This window comes from Phaenicophaeus curvirostris, chromosome 1 (assembly GCF_032191515.1).
Source record: "Phaenicophaeus curvirostris isolate KB17595 chromosome 1, BPBGC_Pcur_1.0, whole genome shotgun sequence".
Classification (NCBI taxonomy): domain Eukaryota; kingdom Metazoa; phylum Chordata; class Aves; order Cuculiformes; family Cuculidae; genus Phaenicophaeus; species Phaenicophaeus curvirostris.
In genome coordinates this window covers 176,466,217-176,490,428 of record NC_091392.1, presented here as the reverse complement: position 1 = coordinate 176,490,428, position 24,212 = coordinate 176,466,217, and the positions used below count along the sequence as shown (strand labels likewise).

Sequence of the window (24,212 nt, the reverse complement as noted above, 5' to 3'; positions counted from 1 at the left end):
AGTGGTAATCCTTGCTTGGAATTAAACACTGATGTCAAAAGAAGGGCACGCATATTATTAGGAGAGTGCTCTGCTGTCTGAGTTGTCAGTAAACATTTAATAGAGAGGATAGTGACTCTTTGTACTAATCAGCTACCACCAGCTCTTCTCACTGTGTTTGTAAATGATTAGTTCAAAAAGTGTCAAGTTTTTAACAAAACACGCTTACCTGGCCTTCATCTGGAAAGAACACAAGATGTCAAGGATTTCTTTTTTATAAAATATAGCATCATATAGGAGCTCTATATTGTATTCTTGTAGAGATTTGATCTGTTATATGATGAAACAACTTTGAAGCTCTTCAGTTTTGCTGATGGAATCTGAGAACTTGCAAAGTTCTGCAGGATTGAATAATTTGTGGCATTTGTTTCAATAATACGCTCAGCTTGACTTTTCAACCTTGCAAACATCAGTCCCAACAATAGGCATTTGAAGTAGCCAAATAGTTTTGTTCATGTTTACAAACTCAAAACTGATAGCAGCGATTTTGCAATATATGCAAGTCTAGAGAGAATGTTAGTGACTGAGTGACTGGTGTCACCTAGTTAGGCTGCCCTGACTTTGCATCTTCTCTTCTCCCACTTCTCCCTGTGCGTTCCCTGGCTGTCCCACCATGCCCTTCAAGTTAGGCAGTGACATGGAGACTGGTACAGGAGAAATGTGTTCTCTTTCTTAGGGAAAGCTGAATGCTTCTTGGCTTCTCTTATGATATTGTGCAAGGACCAGAACTGGTCCTTCAAGTTTGATGGATTTGGTGGAGGAGGGTTGTTTTTCTTCTTAGTAATTGTGGGGGGAAGTGAATCTGGAAGTATATGTATATTTATCCTATCTAGAAAACATTTTCTTCTGTAAGGTTGGCTGATGTTCCCTGACCTTCTTTTATGCTTAGTGACAGTGACATTCGCATTGGTTCCTCTTTCATGTGATGTTTTCAGACATCTATTTCTATTTTTATCAATTGGGGAGTAGCTTCTAGGCTTATGACTTTCAGCTGAGAATAACTCATGCCACCCCCTGTGTTTGCTCTGATACAAGAGACTGTTGGATATAATTGGTCTCTTGTATCACCGGTTTGTTGCTGTGATGAACAGATGAGCCAATTACACAGTAGATTTGTTAATTTATGTTTAATGGTCATATTCTGTCTTCAGATTTTCTTGCTTATGCCATTATTTCCCAACTCAGTTTACCCAAGAAGAATACTTACCTCCAAGTGTTCAGATTTCAAATGCAGTAATTTACATGGAAAATGACAATAACAGGCATATATAGCAATATAAGCTTTCTAATTAAATTTCACTTGCTTTTACCAATTAACATCTCCTGTTTCATGAGTGCTGTGAAATTAATTGTTGAAAACCAGCCCTCATTGCACAATTTGAGTAGCTTTTACATCTGACTTGTTACTGTCTGTTATTTCTGCTGCTTCTAAAGATCATACAGTTGTGCTGATTGATAAGTACCAATAAATTCCCAGTACAAAAAGGTCATTATATTACATACATAAGGGAGACTAAATATGTGAAGAAGGCAAAGATAACCAAAACTGAGGTAGTGATCTTCTGCTGCCCCAACATGCACATCTATGAGTGTATACTTTAGTTTGTATTGAACACAGTAGGCTTCCGTTGTCTTCAGTGGAATCAAATAGGCAAGTATGTCAGAGACTGTTAGTCACCTAATTCTGCAGTGTGAACTAGGGGACACTGAAGCTAGCAGGCCAGTTCCATAAAGATTTTAAAAATAAAGATAATAGAAGTACCTTCTACAACCATGAACAGTGAATGTGTCACCACAGAAGGTTGTGGAGGTAGATAGGATGAAGAAGTTCAGAAAGAGATTAGACAAATTTGTGGGTAAACAAACATGAAAAGAAAAATATATCTGCGCTTCAATGTCTTTGAGGATATGTTTGTGGGTTCTGGGGGAGTATGATGGGGACAAACTACTTGCAATGGCTAGGCCTAAGTCCCTTCCCAAGGAGTATCTCTACCTGTTGTAATTGAGACAGAACATGTAGCAAGATGGGTGAAGGACCGAGTAGGGTTTAAGTTCTTGTAAGTCTTCAATCTGTCATTGGGGGGACCTATCTCCCCATGTTGACTCTAAAATGAGGCAAGGGTGAGATGGCTGGTTTGGTCTTTGAAGTATAATTTTCAGGAATAATAAGATGTTAGGCAGATTAATCCAACCCCAAGGGTCTAGGTGGTTTTTCAAGGGCCACAACGAGCATCAGTAAGGAGAATGCTCCAAAATTGTTTCTAAATCCAGCTTTTCATAGTATCTAGACCAATCTCGACCTCCAGTAGATTTTGTTCTCTCTCCAACTTGACTGTGAGACATCCTGCTTTAGGTAAAGCATTTTTAAAAGTCCATTAGATGAGTGAGATGTGTCCATTTCAGATATACAATGCAATAGACTATTGCTTAGTTGCTGGTATTTGTTCATCTTCATGCACACAGGTCCTGTTGCATATGAGATGAGGAGACTTGGGTACTCTCTTGAGCATTAAAAAATTGTAAATTTATAAAACTGTAAGTCACATTATGCAGTGTTTGTCTTATTTTTAAATTTAAGTTGCAATGCAATAATTCGTATGATCCAGTACAATAATTTAAATGGGTTGTAAAAATTAAACTTGTTATTCACTGTTTAGGCTAGGTAATGCATTTTTAAACTCTTTTTTGCAGGTCTATATTTCCAATCCATCCTTCTTTCAGAATAGTGGTCTTAGCAGAACCCCCTGTCATTGGAAGTAGTACCCAACAGTGGCTGGGTCCAGAGTTTCTGACGCTGTTTCTTTTTCATAATGTTCGATCTTTAAGCAAAAGTGAAGAAATTCAAGTTATTAAAGAAATGGTTAGTATGTTCAATATTTTAGACACTTACTGACTATTGCTTACTGAAATATTATTTACTATCTTAAAAATACTTTGCTATTTCAGTGTAGCATAAATGAGTCTTAATTTTCAAGACTTATCAAAGTAGCATATCTACTTATCTTTTAATAGTATTGATATAAATGAACATTCTTATTGTGATATGAAATGATGCTATAATAGAAAAATTCTCTTTGTCAGAACTGTATTCCTCTTTGGTTTAAATAAAGCAACTGCAGCAACTGTAAGCTCATTGCATCTGTTTGTAGCTGTACATGGAACTTGCATATCTTGCAGCAAGATTAATTCTGTTTTTCTTTCAAGCAGATTCCAAATGTACCCAGTGTTGCTGTGGAGCAATTGTTGTCATTAACACACAAACTTCGGGAGACAAATGACACCACAGTAAGCCTTTTTTTTTTTGGTTTGTTTGATTTTTTGGGGATTTTTTTGGGGTTTTTTGGGTTTTTTTGTTTTTTTTAAATTTACTTTTCCTGCTGTGACTGTTTTAACAAAGGCTGAGTGAAGCATGCAAAGCTGTAGTGTTATTTCAAAAGCTGCCTGATCGGAAAACCAGCCCCAGAAAATTATTGCTGGCAATTACTACACCCCATGCCATAAACTTTCTTGAATTATGATGTACTTTTTTATAATCTGCATAAATCAAGCTTTTAGGAAATTGCCTGTATCGCAGAGAAGGCAGAACAGTGGGTTTAGATACATGGGTCAGTTAAAAAATGCTTGATGTGCCTTTTGAATAGGTATGGATATAATCATATCTGTGCAAATAGTTTTTGATTACTTTGTTTTAGTCATTGGAACTTTGGTAGCTGAAATTATTGGGGCTTTTTGGGCAGTGGGAGCTACCTAGCAGCCATAAAATGCTGATGGTGAAGAGCAAAGACTAGGAAAAGAGAAAGCACCAGAACTCCTGGCTGCATTACTGCTACAGGCTGTTCTATTAAACTAGTGTTGTCAAGAAAAATAAGTTCTGCTGACATAGTAACCACAAAATCCTTAGAAAAGATACAGTCAAATCATGGTGAAAAGAAAAAGAAATTATTGCTATGGCAACTAAAGCACTGGATGTTTTAATCTAGTTAAAATGTAAAACGTTTTTGGTGGAATCCAGCAGTTTAACTGATATGCGATTATAATCCATTCTCATTAGTTTTCATGGGTTTAACATGGGTATTAGTTTTAAGAAGCAGAGAGAGGCTGCTATGCAATTCTCAGCTTAAAAAAAGTAAGTAAGAAGTTTGACTTTTAGATATACCTTTGGGACAATGCTGTTATTGTTATCTGTTTGGCTTCCTACGCCTAATGTATAAATACATTGGTTTTGACATGCTTGGAGTAATACCATGATGGAATACAGCATTGCAACAATCCTTCCCAAATATGTGGATTTCTATAGCATTGTGAAATCTAAATTAAGTACATGATGTTGGATGAGAGGTGAGTCATGGTACGGATCGAGGGAGGATTCTTATAAATCAGCAGTGACATGAGACATGTTGGGAATAACACGCCTGTGCAGAGAGCTGAAATGTGTGCCTTAGGTATGTCAGGCTATTTATAGAGTTGCCTAAGTAAGTAAGCCTCTGCCAGAGATTATCCTGAAATATTAACCATTGTTTAAAGTGATTTTGTTAGCAATTGAATACCTGAAGATGGGTCAGCTTAATGGGTGTCGTCTGTGTCATTGTAATTGTTTGCTTGATTTACAATAGAATTTAGAGACCACGGTCAAGATCCTGTTGAATTAGATGTCTTGTACGTATTACAAAGACTGTCACTAACCTGATTTTGGGTTTACAGTTGTTCAATATAGAACATGAACAAAAACAGGTAAGAGAAAAGAAGAAAATGTGTTCCTTGAACTTCCAGTGCCATTTGCGAGTATTCAGAAGATGTGATGCAGCTTTCCCCTGTGGTCCTGTCCTCTATGCTTATTTATTTCAGTGCAGAATCTGATGCTATATCTAATTTAGACTTTAAAATGCCCCCCTGTCCTGAGAGACTGGACTTATTAAGGTGCTGCAATGTATGAAAAGCACTACCTCAGTTACTGTGCTCAGGTGCCATTCTTCATGAGTGTGGTCCCACAGGTTGTATCTTAGGATTGCTTACCTGCCAAAACCTACACTACTTGGGAAACTTTTAAGTTGCTTGAGATACTTTTGGAAAGCAAACATAATCTCCAAAGGCAGCAACGGTTCTGTCTTATGAGCAGGGATAACAAGGATACAGCACTCATCCTTCTTCCTTGCCTGTGTTTCACACATGGTTGAGTAGGTCTTGAAATAACGCTTGAAATGCCATCATCAATTTACATGGCAGCATGCATAAACCTGGGCGGTAAACTGTGATGGTTCAGAAGTTGCATCACAATCTTCTGTCAGTGAAAGCTGGAGGAGCAGGAGTAGCAATCTTTGCAGTTAGCCCAACCTAAACAATTATTTCTCATTGCTCAGAGCTGTGCTGACAAGTATTATCCTTTGCTTTCTCAGCATTCGAGAATCATTTTGTACAATTTCACAGAACTGATTTTTCTTTTAAATATTAATGCCTGTTTGTCAAAACTGAAGTTTTTCAAGGGAAAGAATTGGTGTTAAGGCATTTCTCATGCTTAACAATTATTAAGGGATGAAAAAAGACTGAAACTCATGAAGTGTTGCTTTTCTCTTATGTTTTTCCCTGGATGGCAAATTTCTGATTTTTTTTTTTTCCCAATTGAAACAGGATAATATATTACGATAATTGTTATAAAATTAGAAATCATTCTTACGAACCAAACCAAAATGTTTTGAAATTGCCTAATTAAAATATTTCGCTTGACCCAGGCAAAGCATAGCGTGACTTATCAGATCACACTCATTGTTGTGTATTTCCTGCTAAAATAAGGAACCTATTTGTATTAGATACCTTCATCCGGTAGATATAATTATAGAATGATTTCTTTCTCAGTCTTTGGATCTGTCTTTAAATGCTCACTTGTTGTGGGCTCGTTTGCTTGTTTTTAAAATGTCGCTGTATTTGTTTGAGGTCAGCCTTCCCAGGCATTGAATCATTTTTGTAACTTTTTGCTGAATCATGTCATTTTTTATCATTTATTTTAATCATGTCAGTTTTTATCATTTATTTTAACATGTGGAAAACAGAAAGGGACACAGTGTTCCAGTAATGGCCCGCCCAGAGGGTGTGTGCAGAGGTGATACAATCTTCTTACTGCTGCCCAGTGTTGTCGTGTTTATACGTCCAAGAATCCTGCCAGACCCTATTGCCAGAGCATTACATGTGGAGCTCATATTCAGTTTCTGAAGACTGGTTGAGTAGCTGATACAGTTACAGTGGATGACCTCCTTGTTATTGTTACTATTTAGCGTTAGGTTTTTTGTAGCGAATAAAATACAGTTATCAGCACATTTTTCTTCCTGTTGCTCATCAAGTGAAATCATAAGGCTAATCTTTTGATGACATCATGATTTCCATGGCAGTGAATTATTGCAGCAAATACAGAATTATAAGCGTGCCGATTAAAAAGTCAAAGCTGCTGTAGGAGGCAGAAGGCACCTATGAATTGTTCAGTTTAAATCCCAAGATCCAACCCCAGTGATCAAATAATTAAACTGCCTCGTATTTTCTGACAGGCACAATCACTGGCTTCATCTTTATCTACTCGACAACTACTGCGAATTTGTCGTCGACTGTCACAACATCCAGATGAAAGCCTTTACTATGCTGTTAATAAAGCCTGTCTTTCCAGGTACAAGTGCTAGTTTTGATGAAAGTTCAAGAGCTTCTTGGGCAGTTGTTAACATGCAAGATAACTTTTAATGCATTTTAGTAGATAGTGCAATTGCTCTCTTGTTCCTTAAAGTCTGCTATTTCTATGAAAGTATTTCTATGGTATTCTTAAACCTAGGAAATTAGTAGAAATGGCTTTGTACTCTTTTCGCATCTTTATAAAGATGTTTGATAGCATACAAATTAGGTCACCATTATTGACATTATTCCACGGTCTCAAAACACTCAAAGTGGAATATTTTAATACCTAGCATGACTAGATATTTAGTGGAGGCTTGGCTTCAGTTCTAAAATGTATATCTGGAAAAGCTATGAACATCCTAGGGTTTGTTTTTTGGTTGGTTTGTTGTTTTTTGTTTGTTTGTATGTTTTTGTTTTTTGCTGAAAGAAAGCAAATTCTAAAGAAAAGGTTTAGAAAACAGTGACCCCTGTTCTGAACACCCCAGAGCTTGATCTTTTTCTTTAGAACCTGGGGTCCGAGTGAACTGAGTTAAGAGACAAACATTTCCGAAAAAACATTGTTTCTATTGTGGCTGTTATTGGCAGTGGAAGGTGGAGATTACACACTTCCAGTCCTGATCCATCTTGTGTTACAACCCTGTTGCAATATTTGATAACACTGAAACTTTTTAAAGTGAGCACACAGCCACTGGTGTAGTTAGTTAGGTATGCAAGGAGTTCAGTTTTTCTGCCTAGGGATAGGTGAAATGTGGAATACTATTTGAGTGTGAATTGAATAGAAATTCAGGTTTTGGAGGTCCAAGTAAAGTTTTTGTACTGATTTTAGATTGCAGAAAATACTGAAAACTTTTAAGAAAATTGCCTTAAGCTGCAACTTCCCTGTTTTTTTTCATTTAGGTTTTTACCAAATCTTGCCAGATCAGCTTTACATACAATTCTGCAGGATTCTGGTATTGAGACAAGTCAAGATGACATGAACAAACTGGAGGAAAAGGATTACACATGTAAGCTTCTGTCACCTTTTGTCCTAATCTTCATGAGTGTTAGTCAGACAGTTGAGCACAGAAAGGTGTATTAATTATCCTCAAAATTAAATGTAGTTTGCTTAAGTTATTTATAGCTTTGGCTTTGCTATTTCAGAATACAGTGTTGCTCAGTATGTTGATATTTTTGTGTTGTCTGCTGTATTCCCAGCTCATGGAATTTTATTCTGTCATGTTTAAGGAGTTTCCAGTTTATAAGATCCATGGCCTCAGGCTTTCTTGGACCACTGCTGTGGCTTGATCTTAATCTTCCTTTGTTCTGTTTTTTAACATTGCTTGTTTCTACCGTTAAAATCAACCTTTTTCTCATTGAGACTTTTTTGTAAGTCTTGGGTTATGTTTTGCTTTCATTCTGGTGCACGCATCTTTGTGGCTTTCCCTTCTTGTTATTCTCTTTAAATTGCTGTGGTTGTTACATGTCACCTTATTGAGCAGGTCTTCATATCTTTACCTCATCCATCTTGTTCTTGTTGGCGGTAGCCTTCAGTGTTACGCATTTATTACTGATACTGCCATTTTTCTTGCTTTTGCTTTATCATTCCTGCATGACCTCTGGTCTTTACCTTGGCTGTATAGTTTCTCATATCTGCTGTTAGGCAGCACACTTTGAGCAATTTTCTCTTTTCCATTCACTAAACTTTTCCTTTACTCTGCTCTACCAGTGTTATCTCTGGTATCATTCTTCTGTCTGTTTATTCTTAGTTTTGTGATATATTTGACTTCTGTGGTTTTACTGTTAGATCTTTGCAATAGTAAACACTTCCTTGGTTTTAATTAGTATGGATTATGTTTTTATAGATTTTTATTTTTGTGTGTGTATTTTTTAAATATATATATTTAAATGCAGATAGATGAGTGTATGTATTATACACATTATAATATATCTGTGCAGCCACATGTCTGTTTATATACCAGTATACCCATAGAGGCATATCTGGCCATCCATGTATTATAATCTAGTTGCATTTTTTGTATATATAAAAACTTATATGTAAAAGATAATTTGAACTCTTGTCAGTGTGCGATGCTACCTGCTTACTATGACTTTTTTAATCTGGACAAATCCCTTGAACTTTCTTTATGTTTCTCTGTTTCATGCTATAGAGGTAGAACCACATACAATAAATAATAAGTGAACAACTAAAAACATTTGTTGAGAAATGAGGCTTTTTTCAGTTTTACACTATATCAGATTAAAAAACTCGTGGGAAAAAATGTTACTGTTTTTATTACACAATATTATTTTTTGCGCTTGGTTGTTATTTTCATAAGGATCGAATTTATGGTTCTTTTGATGTAAGAAACTTTTCTAACGTGCTTGTTTTTCCTCAGAGCTTAAGTTGAAGGTTATTTTAACAAGTACCAATTTAGACAGTTTTCTCTAAAATGTTCATGTGTCCACTTTCTGGCATTAACCCGTTTGAGCAAAACTGCAGTACTGAAAGGGAGCATCAGCAATGACTCTATGCTGTTGTGGGGGGGTTGCCCTGGCTCTTAGCCAAGCACCCTCTCCACTCATCATTCACTCCCCTCTACTCCCTACTTCCCAGTGGGACAAGGAGAGGGAACAGCAAGAATGAAAAATTCGTGATAATACAACAGCTTGTTTCATGTCTCTTCTTTCAGGCATTCTCTTTCGTTAGATAGAAATCATTTACTGCAACCCACAGCCTTGTAAAAATTTCTAAATTGTTACTTGACATATTTGGGATTGATTGCATGTCTGCTTAGAGGGTGCTATAAGTAATGCATTTGTTTGTTTCTTGAAAAATGTCTAGGTGAAATAAAGGATGGGATTCTGAAGATAGGGTCTGTGATGATGCCAGTTTATAACTCAGCTGAGAAAATGAAGGTGCCTGATGTTTTGTTTTATGAAAATCCACAAGTAAGTACAAATCTATGGCTTCTGAGGTACAAAGAGTTTGCTAAATGCATAATAATGTTCATATTTAGTAAACAACAATTTACTAACTAAATTTTAAAGATGTATTTCTGAAGTAGTTTCTTTAGGGTAAAATTTTTCTCACAGGTTTAGATGCTTATTTTAATGTATCTTCGCCATCCCTTTGTGAAGAGATTGTAACACTTCTGTTGAACTTTGAGAAAATATGAAGGAACAGCGACTGAAACCGAATTTTATTTGGAGTGATTTTATCAGATGTTGCATTGAGTGGGGTTTTTATGGCTGCTCCAGCGCTGATCCACTCTTAGGGCTGGATTTGCTTTTTCACCCTGATACCATGTTTTACAGACGTGTTGCATGAAGTCTTACCTGCCTTTTATTAGAATTAACACCGCATGTTTGAAAAGCAGGTAAAGAGCAATTAGTTAATTAGATATTAGTTAGTGGGTTATTAATTATTTATTTTGATGAGTTTGCCTTATTAGTAGTCATTAGTGTTACTTAGTAGTATTGAAGAGTAATTAGTGAACACAAGAAAAGGGAAGGGCTTGGCTACTGTGGTTTCTTGGTTTTTCTTTCCCCGCATTCCTTTCATACTGCAGCTTTCTTCTCCATCTAGTGTGGAAGCCTCAAAATGGTCAGACAAGGGGATCCTTAGCAGCACCATTACTCTCTGAGTTACCTTTAGAATGTTTTGCCACTGAAAGGCAACCTGGCAGCATGATTTTGTGAAATATTTTATTTTTAGGGAACTGGTGTGGGTTTGCTTACTTTTCTTCTATTCTTTTTTCCTCCTCACATGCAGTTTCTCCACAGAAAGACTATGCTACATGGGTATCACCTGCTGAAGGTGATGACAGGCCATGCAAGGGGAACAGATGACAGACTTCTTCATCTTCCCCACTAACATTTCATGTGTGATTTTGTTCTGTGTTGCCTTTTCAGTGAAATATTTAATTTCAGTGTGTCGGAAATGTAATCCTGAGATTTGCTAGTAGTTACATCTGCCTTACCTTTTTTACCATCTTTCTTATAACTTCAGAAAACTATATGCAACCTGTGTTCAGATATTATGCGTCTATTTTATTTAGGTAGTGTCAGTTAAAAGTGCTGCAGGGAGCCACCCGCTCTGACTGTTGAAGGAAGCAACAACCAAATACCAGTTAGGATAACCATTCCACTTCTAAATGAATTCTACTCTTGTTATCTGTATTGCTGTTTTGCAGTCTGGTCATTCAAGTGCTGTAATAATTGTTTAGCAAAACCTACTGGAGAACAAATTCAATTTATGAGTGCAGTGCAATACAATACTTTCTCTCTGGTATCTAATAACTACAGAAATAAACCAAAACAGCAAAAAAATATATCCTTGGCCCTTTGCAGTGCTTCCCAATGTAATGAAATACATAGGGTTTGGCTCTGTGTGCTTGATCTTGAAACATTTCATGTTCCAGTGGAATTTGGCATTGCCGTGGAATATTGCTGTTGGTCCACAAGTGGCACAGGAGTGGAAATAATTTTTAGGTGGTATGCCAAATGCCATTTTCAGGCCAGGGTTTGGGGACCATGGACTGTTAAAGTTGACACAATATTGAAGTGTCTACTTACAAGTCCTTTGTGTAAGGAATGAATCTGAAATGTTTGCATGCATCCTAATACAATGGTAATTTCAGTCCTGGTGTGGGAAAAGAAAAAGGAAAAAAAAAGGTAGTATTGGTACATAGCCTTTCTTGTTGGAAAGCTGTTCTGCTGGGGAACTATAATGAAAACATATCTGTGCAATTTAGGTTAAAAAAAAAAAGACATTAGAAGGAAATATTTGTAGCTTAGCACTGAAATGAAAAGTGTAATCAGTGTGTGTGGTAAAAGCAACTTCCTAGAATTTATGCTCTATGTGTCCAAAGTTATCCTCATCGTTATAAATTTCTAGTATATACACGTGCCAGAAAATAGAGCAATTTGCCTTGATGTCCTCTCCTTAAATTGTGTCTTGAGTATTCGGTAGTCTTCTGACATGCCTGGTTAGGATTTTGTGGTACTAAGCTGTGTTTACAAGAGTTTCCTCCCCCAGTCCCAGCCTGTGTTCTGGAGAGATTTGGAAACATAAAACATCTTTCACACAATTAGAAACAGAGCATTTCTGTGCTCAGAAATTATGGGCAACCTACTGATTTTTATTTTTTTTAAATCAAGTACTGAGATGAGATGATCATATGAAAAATATATGTTTATCTAAAGGCAAGCATTAATTTCTCTAAGTAGGTTGTCTGACCTACTTACAGATGACCTATTTTTACTAGATACAGTGGAGAAGCATTCATGACTTTATTGTGAGTAAAGCAGTCTGCCACATTATCCTTAAATCCTTTCGATCCTTTTAAACAAATTATTTGTGAAGAACAAGATAAGATTAAATGAGTGTTACCTTTTGTGATATTGAGTATATGTAAAATACACTTCAAGCGCTTTAGCTTCAACTAGACAGCCTAGTTTAGAAGTTATAAGACACGTAATAAATACTTTTAGACTTGATCTTGTGTTTTTCTATCTTTGTTTTCCTTGAAAACAGAGTTTGATTAGAATAGAAAAATGTTTTTGTCATTAAGCTGGATCTGGTGTTTAATCTTTAACAAAATAAATGTGTATGATTTACATATTCATGTCAGCTGCCTTTTAATTCCCCCTGGTTTCAGTCATGTTCTTCCAGGAGATATTTTGATTCCTCCCAGTAAAATTGCTGTAAAATTGTCATACACGGATTAATCAAAGTTCTTACACTCTAGGTGACAGGCATTCAACTAGATTGAAAGGACATGTATTAGGAGAAATTTACAGAAAATTAAATATATGTGGGGAAATCAGACACCCATAGACAGTTGGGGCAGAGGAAATACATAAAGAGAGCATTTTTGTTTCATTGTTTTAGTCACTGGATAGATTGCCTCTGCTATTATTGGCTGAGAGTCTCTTGCTATGAAATAAATAGCTGTAAGGATAAAGTTCAAAAAACTTTGGCCTCAGAATTTGAAAGTTCCTTTTGGACTCCTGTCATTAGTGAATGCATAAATTTGAGAGTATAAAAGCAGGGATGAAAATTGTGGTTTTCTTTCTTTAGCACATGATGGTAATGGAAGATATGCTAAAGGACTTTCTGCTGGGAGAACATCTTCTTTTAGTTGGCAATCAGGTGAGTTAAGCATCATTTACAATTTATGGAACAGACTTATTATTTAATAATGAAATGAAATCTCTGTTTTGCTTCATTAAAATTGCATTCATTTGTACTACCTAGGTATTTGACCCATTTTTTTGATTCTTTATATCCTAGTGCCCACGGGGTTTACGGGCACATATCTGTGTAAAATGTAAATGCCTTAAATATTTTTTTCGTTGCTATCAGAGTAAAAAGTCAAAACATTAGTAGTTATGCATGACATCATTACCATTAAAATCTTCGGTTAACAGCTTTGGTCATCGTTCTTGGTTATGTATCAAACCTCTCCTTTAAAATCTCCAGTGGTAGCTTAGGTAAAACTTGTGTGTATACTTCTTATCTTATTTATTGATAGCAAAATATTAGTTTTCTCTAAAAGAGTTACTATTCTTTCGCTAGTATCTTTGTAGGAGGAGTGTATAGTGGTGAGATCATGTGGGCTGTTGTGTTCTTTTAGTTGGTTGTTGGTGCTTCTAATAGTTTATAGGCTCCCCAAGATGAGGCATGAGCAGATATTCTCCAGTCAGGTACCTTTGAAAGTCTTTATTCTTCAGAGTGATCTTAAAATATTAGTGGAACTGTTAGGTGACTTGAACAGAGTTATAGATTTCGTCAGTTATCTCTGAAAAGAGGGGAGCTTTTCTTATTGTTTCTCTGATACTTCCAAGCCACCAGGTTGGGTTTTCCCTCATAAAGTAATCTCTATTTAGTTTAGCTTTCCCTCAGCAAAGATCCAATAATTTTCTAGCAGATATTTCTTTTTTAGCAGATATTTCTTTTTAGGTTTTGCAGTAGCCTTTGAGAAAAATCTTAATATGAAACAGTAATAGTCTAACATACATGGTAAGGAATATAAATGGTAATTGTTATTAAAGTGCATATATTAAAATTACAGTGTAAAATTATATACAGTCTTGTCTATTTAAAGTCCTTGTTAACAGCTTGAATTTATGAAGATAATGTACTTGAAACCTCTGTAGACTTTTTCTGAATGATGCCAGCTTCTCCCAGAAGGTTTCATTTATTCATAAATAGTAATGAATCCATTTCATAAATTAAAGATCTATTTATTCTCTTTCATAAACAGTGCTCTCTTCTGAGTTGATATTGAAAATGTTACATAGTCCAGATTGCCTGCAGGACCTGCTGTCAGGGAATAGCAGGAATGGGCTGCTCTGCAGGGGAATGGAGGCAGGACAGTGTCCTTAATGACATGGCTTGCAGTCCCACAGTGTCCAAGCAAGAGGAGCAGGTGTGGAGACAAAGCCACAGTCAACCAAGTGCCCACTGGCTGTCAGACAGGTCCATGATGTTGAGTCATGCCTGAGGTCAATCTGGGAAGTCAAGTGAGCAGGTCCAGGTTGGGACTTTACACATGCATCAAACTGGCAAAAAAAATTTCAAGTCTATGCGAGTATGATTTTTAGAGTACAAGGTATTTTTTCAGCAGTGGTGTACTTATCTTTAACAATTTATTGCCTGCCACATTTTCACTTAGCTTATGAAACTGTAATTGTAGACAGTATTAAAAGATTTAACTGGGTTGGAGTGTTGGAACATACTGCTTTGATTCTAGACACCAGCTCAGCTGTATCATTAAGTTGGAAACTCAACTGATTTGCTGTGACTTCTCTTTGGTAAATCAATAATACTTCAAAGTTTTGTTTTCTACTTGCTAACATATATCTGAGTACTTCTAGTTTTACTCTTTACTAGTTTGTTCCGCCATTTTTTATTTGTAAGTAAGAAAAGGCAAAATGGTCTTTTCTTTTTGAAATACTATTTTTAAATTTGAGCACTGCATTTGCCATTCTATAGTCTTTAAGCACCACACCAATCATCATTGACTTCTCAGGGGTAATTACTAACCATTTAGAAACTGCTTGGCTAATTCCTGAAATACATATATAGCTGTACGTTTTTGCAGCATGTGATGAATTCTGTTCAAGTACTCTAAAAGCAACTATATTATATCAATAACTTTCATGCTGTATGTGTAGATACCTTCCCAAGCAAGATATTAGAGTTTTCATTCTCTTTTTGCAAAGCAAATTATTAAAAAATAAGGGGGTTTGCTATTCAATTACTTCAACAATTCAGTCTGTAGTAAGAAGGTAGGGGTTTGTGCTTTCTTGATACATATGTTGGTGTTTATTTGTGTTTGCATTTGGAAGAAATAAATACTGTCTTTTTGTGGAGATATGAAGTGCTGTTTTCAGTTCCTTTCTCTTATGCTACTTGTTTGTGAACAAGTGACTCATGGAAATTCAGTGTAAATAATTGACAATTCAAATACTCTGAACCTAGATATTTCCAAATATGAGACTAACATCCCTTTGGATCCTTGTGTCATTTTCTAGATATTTGAGTTGGCATATACCTTAGAACATAATTTAGTCCATTGGAATGATGATCATATGAGTGAGTAGCTCTATTCAACTGTGATTCAGTATGCAAGGCCTGACCTGTAGTCTTTCTTTTAAAGTCTGGCTTTGGGTTTGCTTGGTGACTGAATAGAGATTTCCTCTTTTGCCTCTTTGGTTTTCATAACATGTGTACACATACAAAATTCATGTTAGCTTAAGACCTCTATTTCCAAGTCTGTAAACGTAGTCTCTTTAATGTATTCATTTTAGTTAAGAACTGCCTGGTGAGAGTCCTTTTACCAAGATTGTTTTCAAGATATGAACTTTGATGATTACTATTTGAAATTCAGTAAATTAGAGATAAATTATCTTGGTGGACCTTAGGGATTGGCTTTCTGAGGAGAATTTGTAGACAGGTATTAGATACTGACAGATACCTTTACAAGTTTTAAACTTCTGAAGTAAACTATTACACTTTATAACCCTTTTGATGTATGTTTCCTGGAGTTTATATGGCCCAGGATTTCACAACGTGAATATATTATGTGAAATACGTCTTCATCTAAATAATTGTTTTCATAGGTTACTGATCTATTTTGGATGTTAAATGCTTCCGTTTCATATTCATTTTTCCTAAGAAAAGGCAGTGGATAGGTATAAATTTCAGCTATGAAATACCTTCAATTAAAGGAAATGCCAGTACTTCAAATACAGTTTCTGATATTGCTTCCTGAATGAGCCTGTAGTCCGAGTGTGAATGAGACTCTATGACCATCTCTAGTTTCTCAAAGCAGTTATAAAGCAACTTCTTCTTTGAGTGAGAGAAAGCAGATTCAGGAAGAAGAATTCGATTAATGCCTGGCTCTGAGCCTGGTGTGGGGAGAGAGGCTTTGGCTTCTTTGATCATGGGGTGGCTCACGCACCCCCAGGCTTTGTTGCTAAGGATGGGACATGTGTGTCTCCTAGGGGGGCTAAAGCCCTTGCTAGAAACCTAGCTAAGCTCATAAATTAAGCTTTAAACTAGATGTGAAGGGGGAGGGGGATGAGACCAGGCTAGACAAGAATGAGCCTGGATGTGGGGCAATGGTGATTCAGAGAGGGTGTGCTGGTGTGGACCACCAGTACATCACCACACAGAAAGTGGGGGAGAACACACCTGGGGGTGCTAAGGGAGATATGGGCACTCTGGAGCTAGCTACTCCAGTTACCAGGCAATTGGGAATGAACTCTGTTCCCTCTAAGAGGGCTGAAGGCTCGGCAGCTCAGCTGAAGTGCATTTACACCAATGCACGCAGCATGGGGAATAAGAAGGAAGAGCTGGAAGCTGTCGTAGGGCAAGGAGCCTATGATGTCATTGCCATCACTGAAACATGGTGGGACGACTCATATAACTGGAGTGCAGCTATGGTGGGGTACAAACTCTTCAGGCGGGATAGGAAGGGTAGGAGAGGAGGCGGGGTAGCCCTCTTTGTAAGGGAGGACTTGGACATCACTGAGATGGATTGTGGCAATGAGGAGATTGAGTGCCTGTGGGTTAAAATCAGAGGAGCCCACCAGAAGGTAGATTTTGTGATGGGAGTCTGTTACAGACCACCCAGCCAAGGAGAAGCAGCTGATGAGCTCTTCTATAAACAGCTGCGGTCAATCTCTAGATCAATGCCTCTCGTTCTGGTGGGAGACTTCAATCTGCCTGATATCTGCTGGGAGTACAATAGAGCAGAAAGGAAACAGTCTAGGAGGTTCCTGGAGTGCGTGGAAGACAACTTCCTTGCACAGCTGGTGAATGAACCAACAAGGGAGGGTGCACTCCTGGACCTCCTGTTGGTAAACAGAGAAGGCCTTGTGGGGGATGTGGCAGTAGGTGGACGCCTAGGACAAAGTAATCATGAGATGGTAGGGTTTTCTGTTCTAGGTGAAGTGAAGAGGGTTGTTAGCAAGACGGTAGCATTAAATTTCCAGAGGGCAGACTTTGATCTCTTCAGAAGGCTGGTTGGCAAAGTCTCATGGGAGACAGTACTTAAGGGCAAGGGAGCCCAGGAGGGCTGGGAGCTCTTCAAAAAGGAAATCCTAGCAGCTCAGGAGAAAGCCATCCCCATGTTCTGGAAAAAAAGCCAACAGGGGAAAAACCAGCTTGGTTGAACAGAGAGATCTTGAGTGATATCAAGAAGAACAGGAATGTTTATGGGCTCTGGAAGAGGGGACAGGCCTCTTGGGTGGACTACAGGAGGGAAGTGAGATTGTGTTGAGAAAAAATCAGAAGGGCTAAGGCTCAACTAGAAATCAGATTGGCAAAGTCTGTGAAAGATAACAAAAAATCTTTCTGTAAATATATAAATAATAAAAGGAGGACTAGGGAGACCATACAGTCCCTATTGGATGCAGAAGGAACAACAGTGACAGGGGATGAGGAAAAGGCTGAGGTACTTAATGCCTTCTTTGCCTCAGTCTTTAATTGTAAAGAAAGTTGTTCTGTCTGTGTACAAACCCAGGAGCTAGAGGAGCAAAATGAGGCTGCCATGATCCAAGAGGAGGTGGTCAGAGGCTTGTTAGCCCAACTAGACACCCACAAGCCTATGGGGCCGGATGGGATTCATCCAAGGGTATTGAAGGAGCTGGCGGATGTGCTGGCCAAACCCCTTCCCATCATCTTCCAGCAGTCCTGGAAGAAGTCCTGGGGAAGTTTCACTGGACTGGAGGCTGGCTGGTGTTGTGCCCATCTACAAGAAGGGTCGCAGGGAGGATCCAGAAAACTACAGGCCTGTCAGTCTGACCTCAGTGCCAGGGAAAGTCATGGAGCAGGTGATCTTGAGTGCTATCATGAAGCACATGCAAGAGAACTAGGTGATCAGGCCCAGTCAACATGGGTTCACAAAAGGCAGGTCTTGCCAAACTAACCTGATCGTCTTCTATGACAAAGTGACTCGGCTGCTGGATGAGGGAAAGGCTGTGGATGTGGTCTTCCTGGACTTCAGCAAAGCCTTTGACACAGTTTCTCACAGCGTTCTGCTTGAGAAGCTGTCAGCCTCTGGCCTGGACAGGCGCACACTCTCCTGGGTGGAAAACTGGTTGGATGGCCGGGCCCAGAGAGTGGTGGGAAATGGTGTGAAATCCAGCTGGAGGCCAGTGACAAGTGGGGTTCCCCAGGGCTCAGTGCTGGGTCCAGCCCTGTTCAATGTCTTTATCAATGGCCTGGATGAAGGCATCGAGTGCACCCTGAGCAAGTTTGCGGATGACACTAAGCTGGGTGGAAGTGTTGATCTGCTGGAGGGCCGGGAGGCTCTGCAAAGGGATCTGAACAGGCTGGACCGCTGGGCAGAGTCCAATGGCATGAGGTTTCACAAGGCCAAATGCCGGGTCCTGCACTTGGGGCACAACAACCCTGTGCAGTGCTACAGACTAGGACAAGTCTGTCTAGAAAGCTGCCTGGAGGAGAGGGACCTGGGGGTGTTAGTTGACAACCGACTGTATATGAGCCAGCAGTGTGCCCAGGTGGCCAAGAAGGCCAATGGCATCTTGGCTTGTATCAGAAACGGTGTGACCAGCAGGTCCAGGGAGGTTATTCTCCCTCTGTACTTGGCACTGGTGAGACCGCTCCTCGAATCCTGTGTTCAGTTCTGGGCCCCTCACCACAAGGAGTATGTTGAGGCTCTGGAGCGAGTCCAGAGAAGAGCAACAAAGCTGGTGAAGGGGCTGGAGAACAAGTCTTATGAGGAGCGGCTGAGAGAGCTGGTGTTGTTTAGCCTGGAGAAGAGGAGGCTGAGGGGAGACCTCATTGCTCTCTACAACTACCTGAAAGGAGGTTGTAGAGAGGAGGGTGCTGGCCTCTTCTCCCAAGTGACAGGGGACAGGACAAGAGGGAATGGCCTCAAGCTCCGCCAGGGGAGGTTTAGGCTGGACATTAGGAAAAAAATTTTCATAGAAGGGGTCATTGGGCACTGGAACAGGCTGCCCAGGGAGGTGGTTGATTCACCTTCCCTGGAGGTGTTTAAGGCACGGGTGGATGAGGTGCTGAGGGATATGGTTTAGTGTTTGATAGGAATGGTTGGACTCAATGATCCGGTGGGTCTCTTCCAACCTGGTTATTCTATGATTCTATGATTCTATTTATTTACTCTCAAAGCAATAGGCAAGCAACAGCAAAGTCCTTTTAAGTAAAGGTTATTTATTCCAAACTTTGAGGTGACTGTTTATTTAGTTATTGCATATAGCTCTTAGAGCTTCTCTCCAGTTTCATTAAACTAGGGTATTTAGTCTTACTAGAAAGGAAAATTTTTAGGCTATGTTTTTGGTGAAAGTTTTTCCAATGAATATCAATCAGTTTGTGGGTTGGCATCTTTTAATGTATCCCTGAATTTCCTAACTTTGCAATATAGGAGAGAAACTATATTAATAAATTGAATTTATTTATGTGGAAAAACTTGAAAAATAGTGGTGGCTGAAACACTCTTATTTTTTCTTGCATTTTTAAATTTTACATATAACATTTTCCAAATTGTTGCATTTGGAAGTTGTGTAAAGAGAGCTGTTGGATTCATTGACCTTTACTGCCCATGGGGGAAGTTGGCAAATACAAGCTCGCTTTGAGGATACCAAACAAAATATTCATAGCTTAAGGGATTTGTGGCTTTCTGGAGAGAGAGAGGGCTCACAGCCTTGTCACTTCTGAATTATTTTATAGCCCTGAAGTTCTAAAACACCTAACCATATGTTAAACAAAATTGAAGTCTTTTATTTGGCATTATCCTGTTGCGATAATTTGTAGTATAAGCTCTTCAGATAGCTGATCTTGTAAATCAAAAAGGCTGTGACATAGCAATGAGTTCTGAACATTTCTGGTTTTAGGGCACAGTTAGCTTACAGGAAATATTTAATAACAAGTAGTATTCTTTTTCGGATTTTAAAGTTATTCTGTTTTCATTCACTGTATAAATGCGGTGCAACTCTAAATATTATAACAATGAATATAGTATGTAAATATCTTTAAAATACACTTCTACCATGATCTGTAATGAGTTATCTAAAACAACACAATTACAGTTCTGTGTAGCAGGACAGATGCAGTTTGTACCTGATATAGGAGTTCTATTATAGAATCATAGTGTCATGGAATAGTTTGTGTTGGAAGGGACCTTAAAGATCATCTAGTTCCAATCCCCATGCCATGGGCAGGGACATCCCACTAGTTCAGGCTGCCCAAGGCCCCATCCAGCCTATGCCTTGAGAATCGCATGTGATCTCTGGACATGCACTCATCTGTTCTATAGCATGTCTTTTACATAATACAGATGTTTTATTTTGAATCACATTTCAATACGTACAGGCAATATTCTTAGGTGCATTTTAGTCAGTGTGTGTCCCTCTACTTGCCTGTACCCTGTCAGCCTTGGCACGCAGTGCTTGGCCCTCTGCATGCAGGTCGTCTCTTTTAAGCCTTATGCCTTTTTGAAAATGTAGAGCACAGCAATGAAAAGTGGTTGACTAGACGTTACTGTCCATATCATATAAATGTTACCAAAATTTCAAGGAACATTCTCTTTCTTAGTCTTTCTGAAGAGTGGACAGAGGAGATGTGGTGTTCATTGGGACAACCTTGTGTTCACCAGGACCATTCCCTACTTGTCATCTTTTGCTCGTTTGTCTTTTTTTCAGAATTCTTACTTTATCTTTTGTCTTGTAGTTTTCTTCCTTGGCAACCTTTACAGCTCTAAGTATTTGGTACTGGCTGATTTACCCTTGAAAATGATATACTTGTGTTACCAGTATCCAGTCTTTTATGATGAATTACTTAATTAAGAAGAGCTACTTTAAAAAGACAAAAAAGAAGAAATACTTTGTTGTCGGTCTTCAATGACTGTTATTATTAAAGATTAATGGATGCTGGAATTCCTCATCTTGTTCTGGCTTTCCTGTTGCTTATGTTCTTTCTTTTTCAACAGGAAATGCAAAGTTGATAATCAATGAGAATAATCAGAAAAGCCATTCAGTTACTGATTAAATTTCTGCTGGATACAGAAAACATTTAAATTCTGTCTTTCTTCATTTGATGATGTGAAAATATAGGTGGTAAAAGTTGCTTCTTCTATGCTTCCCCATGTACCAGGAAAGCACTTTGCAAGGTAATAAACCAAGCCTGTTCCTGAATAGCTTGCAGTCAATTAGACAATGTATAGATAAGGAAAAATTAGAAAGAAATATGAAAATGAATAAGAATGAAGAATTCTATAATGGTGCTAAATATTGTTGTAAATAATTTGAAAGAAGATGATGACAAAATCTCTGGCAACACTTATTAACAATGTTGATGTGAGCCCACAGTAAGTGGACTATAACAAACACGTTAATGGAGTGGCCTTTTGGCACATTTGGTAATGTATTTCCCTGACAGATTAATGTTGTTTCATCCTTTGTGCTGCCTTTCCTTAACTGAGAGGTCAACTTAAATGATTCCCAAGAATCATTTCTTCAAGAATTTAGTATGATAAACAATTGAGTCTTTCTTAAAGATATTTAAAAGGGTGTACTTGAATAGATCAGTCCTTCTAAGGGAATATTCTTCTTCTTATCTTGCGGTGAGATTGAATTAAGTAGATACGGAGGCTGTAATAATATCAGTAACTACAAAACTTGAAATAGCGAATGCTTGGTATTTTAACTTTTCTAGAAATGAAGTACTTTTTGTTTTCTTTCTTCAACTCGTGTCAAAATGAACAGCTTCCTCTGCAAGACAAGAATGTGCTGTACTAAACCAAGCTTTTATTATTATGAGCGTGAAGAAAATGGGCTCCGAGTGAGCTAAATTGGGCCAAATACTGTGGGGTTGGGTTTTTTTTTCCTAAGGAATTCTGTGTGGCAGTTGTGGAAAACTTGGAAAATATTTCTCTTTTACTTGCTACAGTCGTAACAGTGTAGACACATATGTGAACAAGCATGTGTTCTGCTTACGTTATTGCTTTCTGTCTTTAAGTTATACTGAAGAACGAGAATAAAAAAAGAATCAATTAATTGATTTTTTTTTGGATGATTCTTCCTACAGATTCTTTCTGTTGTAAATATTTCATATGCTCCTTTCCATTGAACCACTGTTGTCTTAATTTACTGGAAATGTTACGATCCTATTTAGCCTGATAGGACTATGGGTTAAATGTTGTATTTAAATTCAGAAAAAGGCATAAACTCTACAAGCTTGTCTAGACCAGTAGTTAGAGATGTATATTAAGCATTTAATTAATTAATTCTATCAGCAGTTAATTTTAGTTGTTCTTATGGTGAAGTTTTATTATTTTGCCATCACTGTAATTTTTGTGTGCCCCAGATGATAAACTCAAACTAACGAGATCCTAAAAGACAGAACGTTCAAGATTGTAACCATTACATATATAAATTGCACCTGACTTAGATCACCACTGCTTTTGCTCAGCTGTTGTCCTTTGTTACTAACATCCAGCAGTGATAGAGTCTATTGCAGTGATCCTCTGGTAGCAAGTTCTAACACAGCCACACCTTCTGCAGTTATTACACTGCATTCATTATTTATATTTGTTCCAAGCTGGGAGTGATGAGCTTAATAACACCTGGAGTGCTGGAGAGAGTTCTGCATAGGTGCTGCTTGTTGCTCTGGTGATAACAGTACTTTTTTAAAAAAAAAAATCCATCCTCTGGTAAGAAAAAATAGCAGTCTCAATCAAGATCCATACATTCTTGCAAATGTTTTTTCTTAGCAGAAACAAGCAAGCCTTGGGCATATAAGGTGGTTCTGTGGCAGACACAATGTTAGAAACCGTACATTAGCAAAAAATGTTTTCATTTTTCTTCATTTTCATTGTTTAGTGATAAATTTCTGTGAAGATTACACTATCAGTATAACTCTCCCTACGAAGTCACAAACTGAGGTCTCTGATGTGTGGGTTCTCTATATTTTACAATACATGTAAAATATATGTTTACAAAGGCTGGTAGTGATAGGACGAGGGGCAATGGGTATAAAGTGGAGAGGAACAGATTTAGACTAGACATAAGGAGGAATTTCTTAACATTGAGAGTGGTGAGGCACTGGCACAGGTTGCCCAGGGAAGCTGTGGCTGCCCCATCCCTGGAGGTGTTCAAGGCCAGATTGGATGGGTCTCGAACAGCCTGGTCTGGTGCGAGGTGTCCCTGCCCATAGCAGGGGGGTTGGAACTGGATGATCTTTAAGGTCCCTTCCAACCCAAACTATTCTATGATTTTATTCTGTTAGCTTCTAATGAAAAGTCAAGATCACCTTCTGTTCATTATTAATAAAATTTTAAAATTGATCATAAAATAACATTTCCTAAGATGAAAAAGTGATAAACTGCATTTTTCACTACTTTCAAATTTTGCTTCATTCTTTTGTAATAAAACAGGTGCTCTGCTGTGCAAGGATGGCTGTGTGCTGACATGGAAAAGCTGTGATAGCATCTCAGCTGAAGGGTGGTGCTGAAGAGCACAACGTGGCAACCTCTTTAATTGCTTCAGTATGACCTACAAATCTTTTAACAGAAAATAAAAAAGAGGGAGCATGGTTTAGATTTTTTTTTTCCAATAGTGTTTTTTTCTAGGAGGCAAACTATTAATTTCAAAAACTTGGGTCCAGTTCTTTTGGACTACAACTTTATTGACTTCAGTTGTGTTGTACAGAGGAGAAATTTATCCCACTACTGTAATAGCTGCATCCTGAATTGCAAAATGCCTCCTGGGACCTGTAACAACCTTGTTTATATTTGATACTGCAGTTACTGCTGGAAGATTAAGTCATTTTATCCTTGGTAACAAGTGTTTACGATGTCAAGAGAATTTTTAACTAAGGGATTATTTTGCTTTCTAATTGCATGATTTCCTTTTCGTTATTCATTAGTGGAGATATTTATTTCCCGTTTTTCTATTTCATTTGTCCCATATGTCTGACAGAATAAAAAATGTCTAATGTTTTCTTCCTGAAATATTTTTAGTCATTTCAGCTGAAACACCAACACAGATTT

General features: G+C 38.0%; 1 protein-coding gene across 1 annotated transcript in view; it reads left to right on the top strand.

Moving 5' to 3' along the window:
* VWA8 (von Willebrand factor A domain containing 8) overlaps positions 1–24,212 on the top strand; it is a 202,253-nt gene that overhangs the window by 71,037 nt on the left and 107,004 nt on the right. Inside the window, exons 15-20 of the mRNA XM_069880696.1 lie at positions 2,731–2,899; positions 3,247–3,324; positions 6,573–6,688; positions 7,588–7,694; positions 9,512–9,618; positions 12,752–12,823. Of these exons, the coding sequence (XP_069736797.1) occupies positions 2,731–2,899; positions 3,247–3,324; positions 6,573–6,688; positions 7,588–7,694; positions 9,512–9,618; positions 12,752–12,823 (649 nt within the window). The remainder of the gene's footprint in view (positions 1–2,730; positions 2,900–3,246; positions 3,325–6,572; positions 6,689–7,587; positions 7,695–9,511; positions 9,619–12,751; positions 12,824–24,212) is intronic.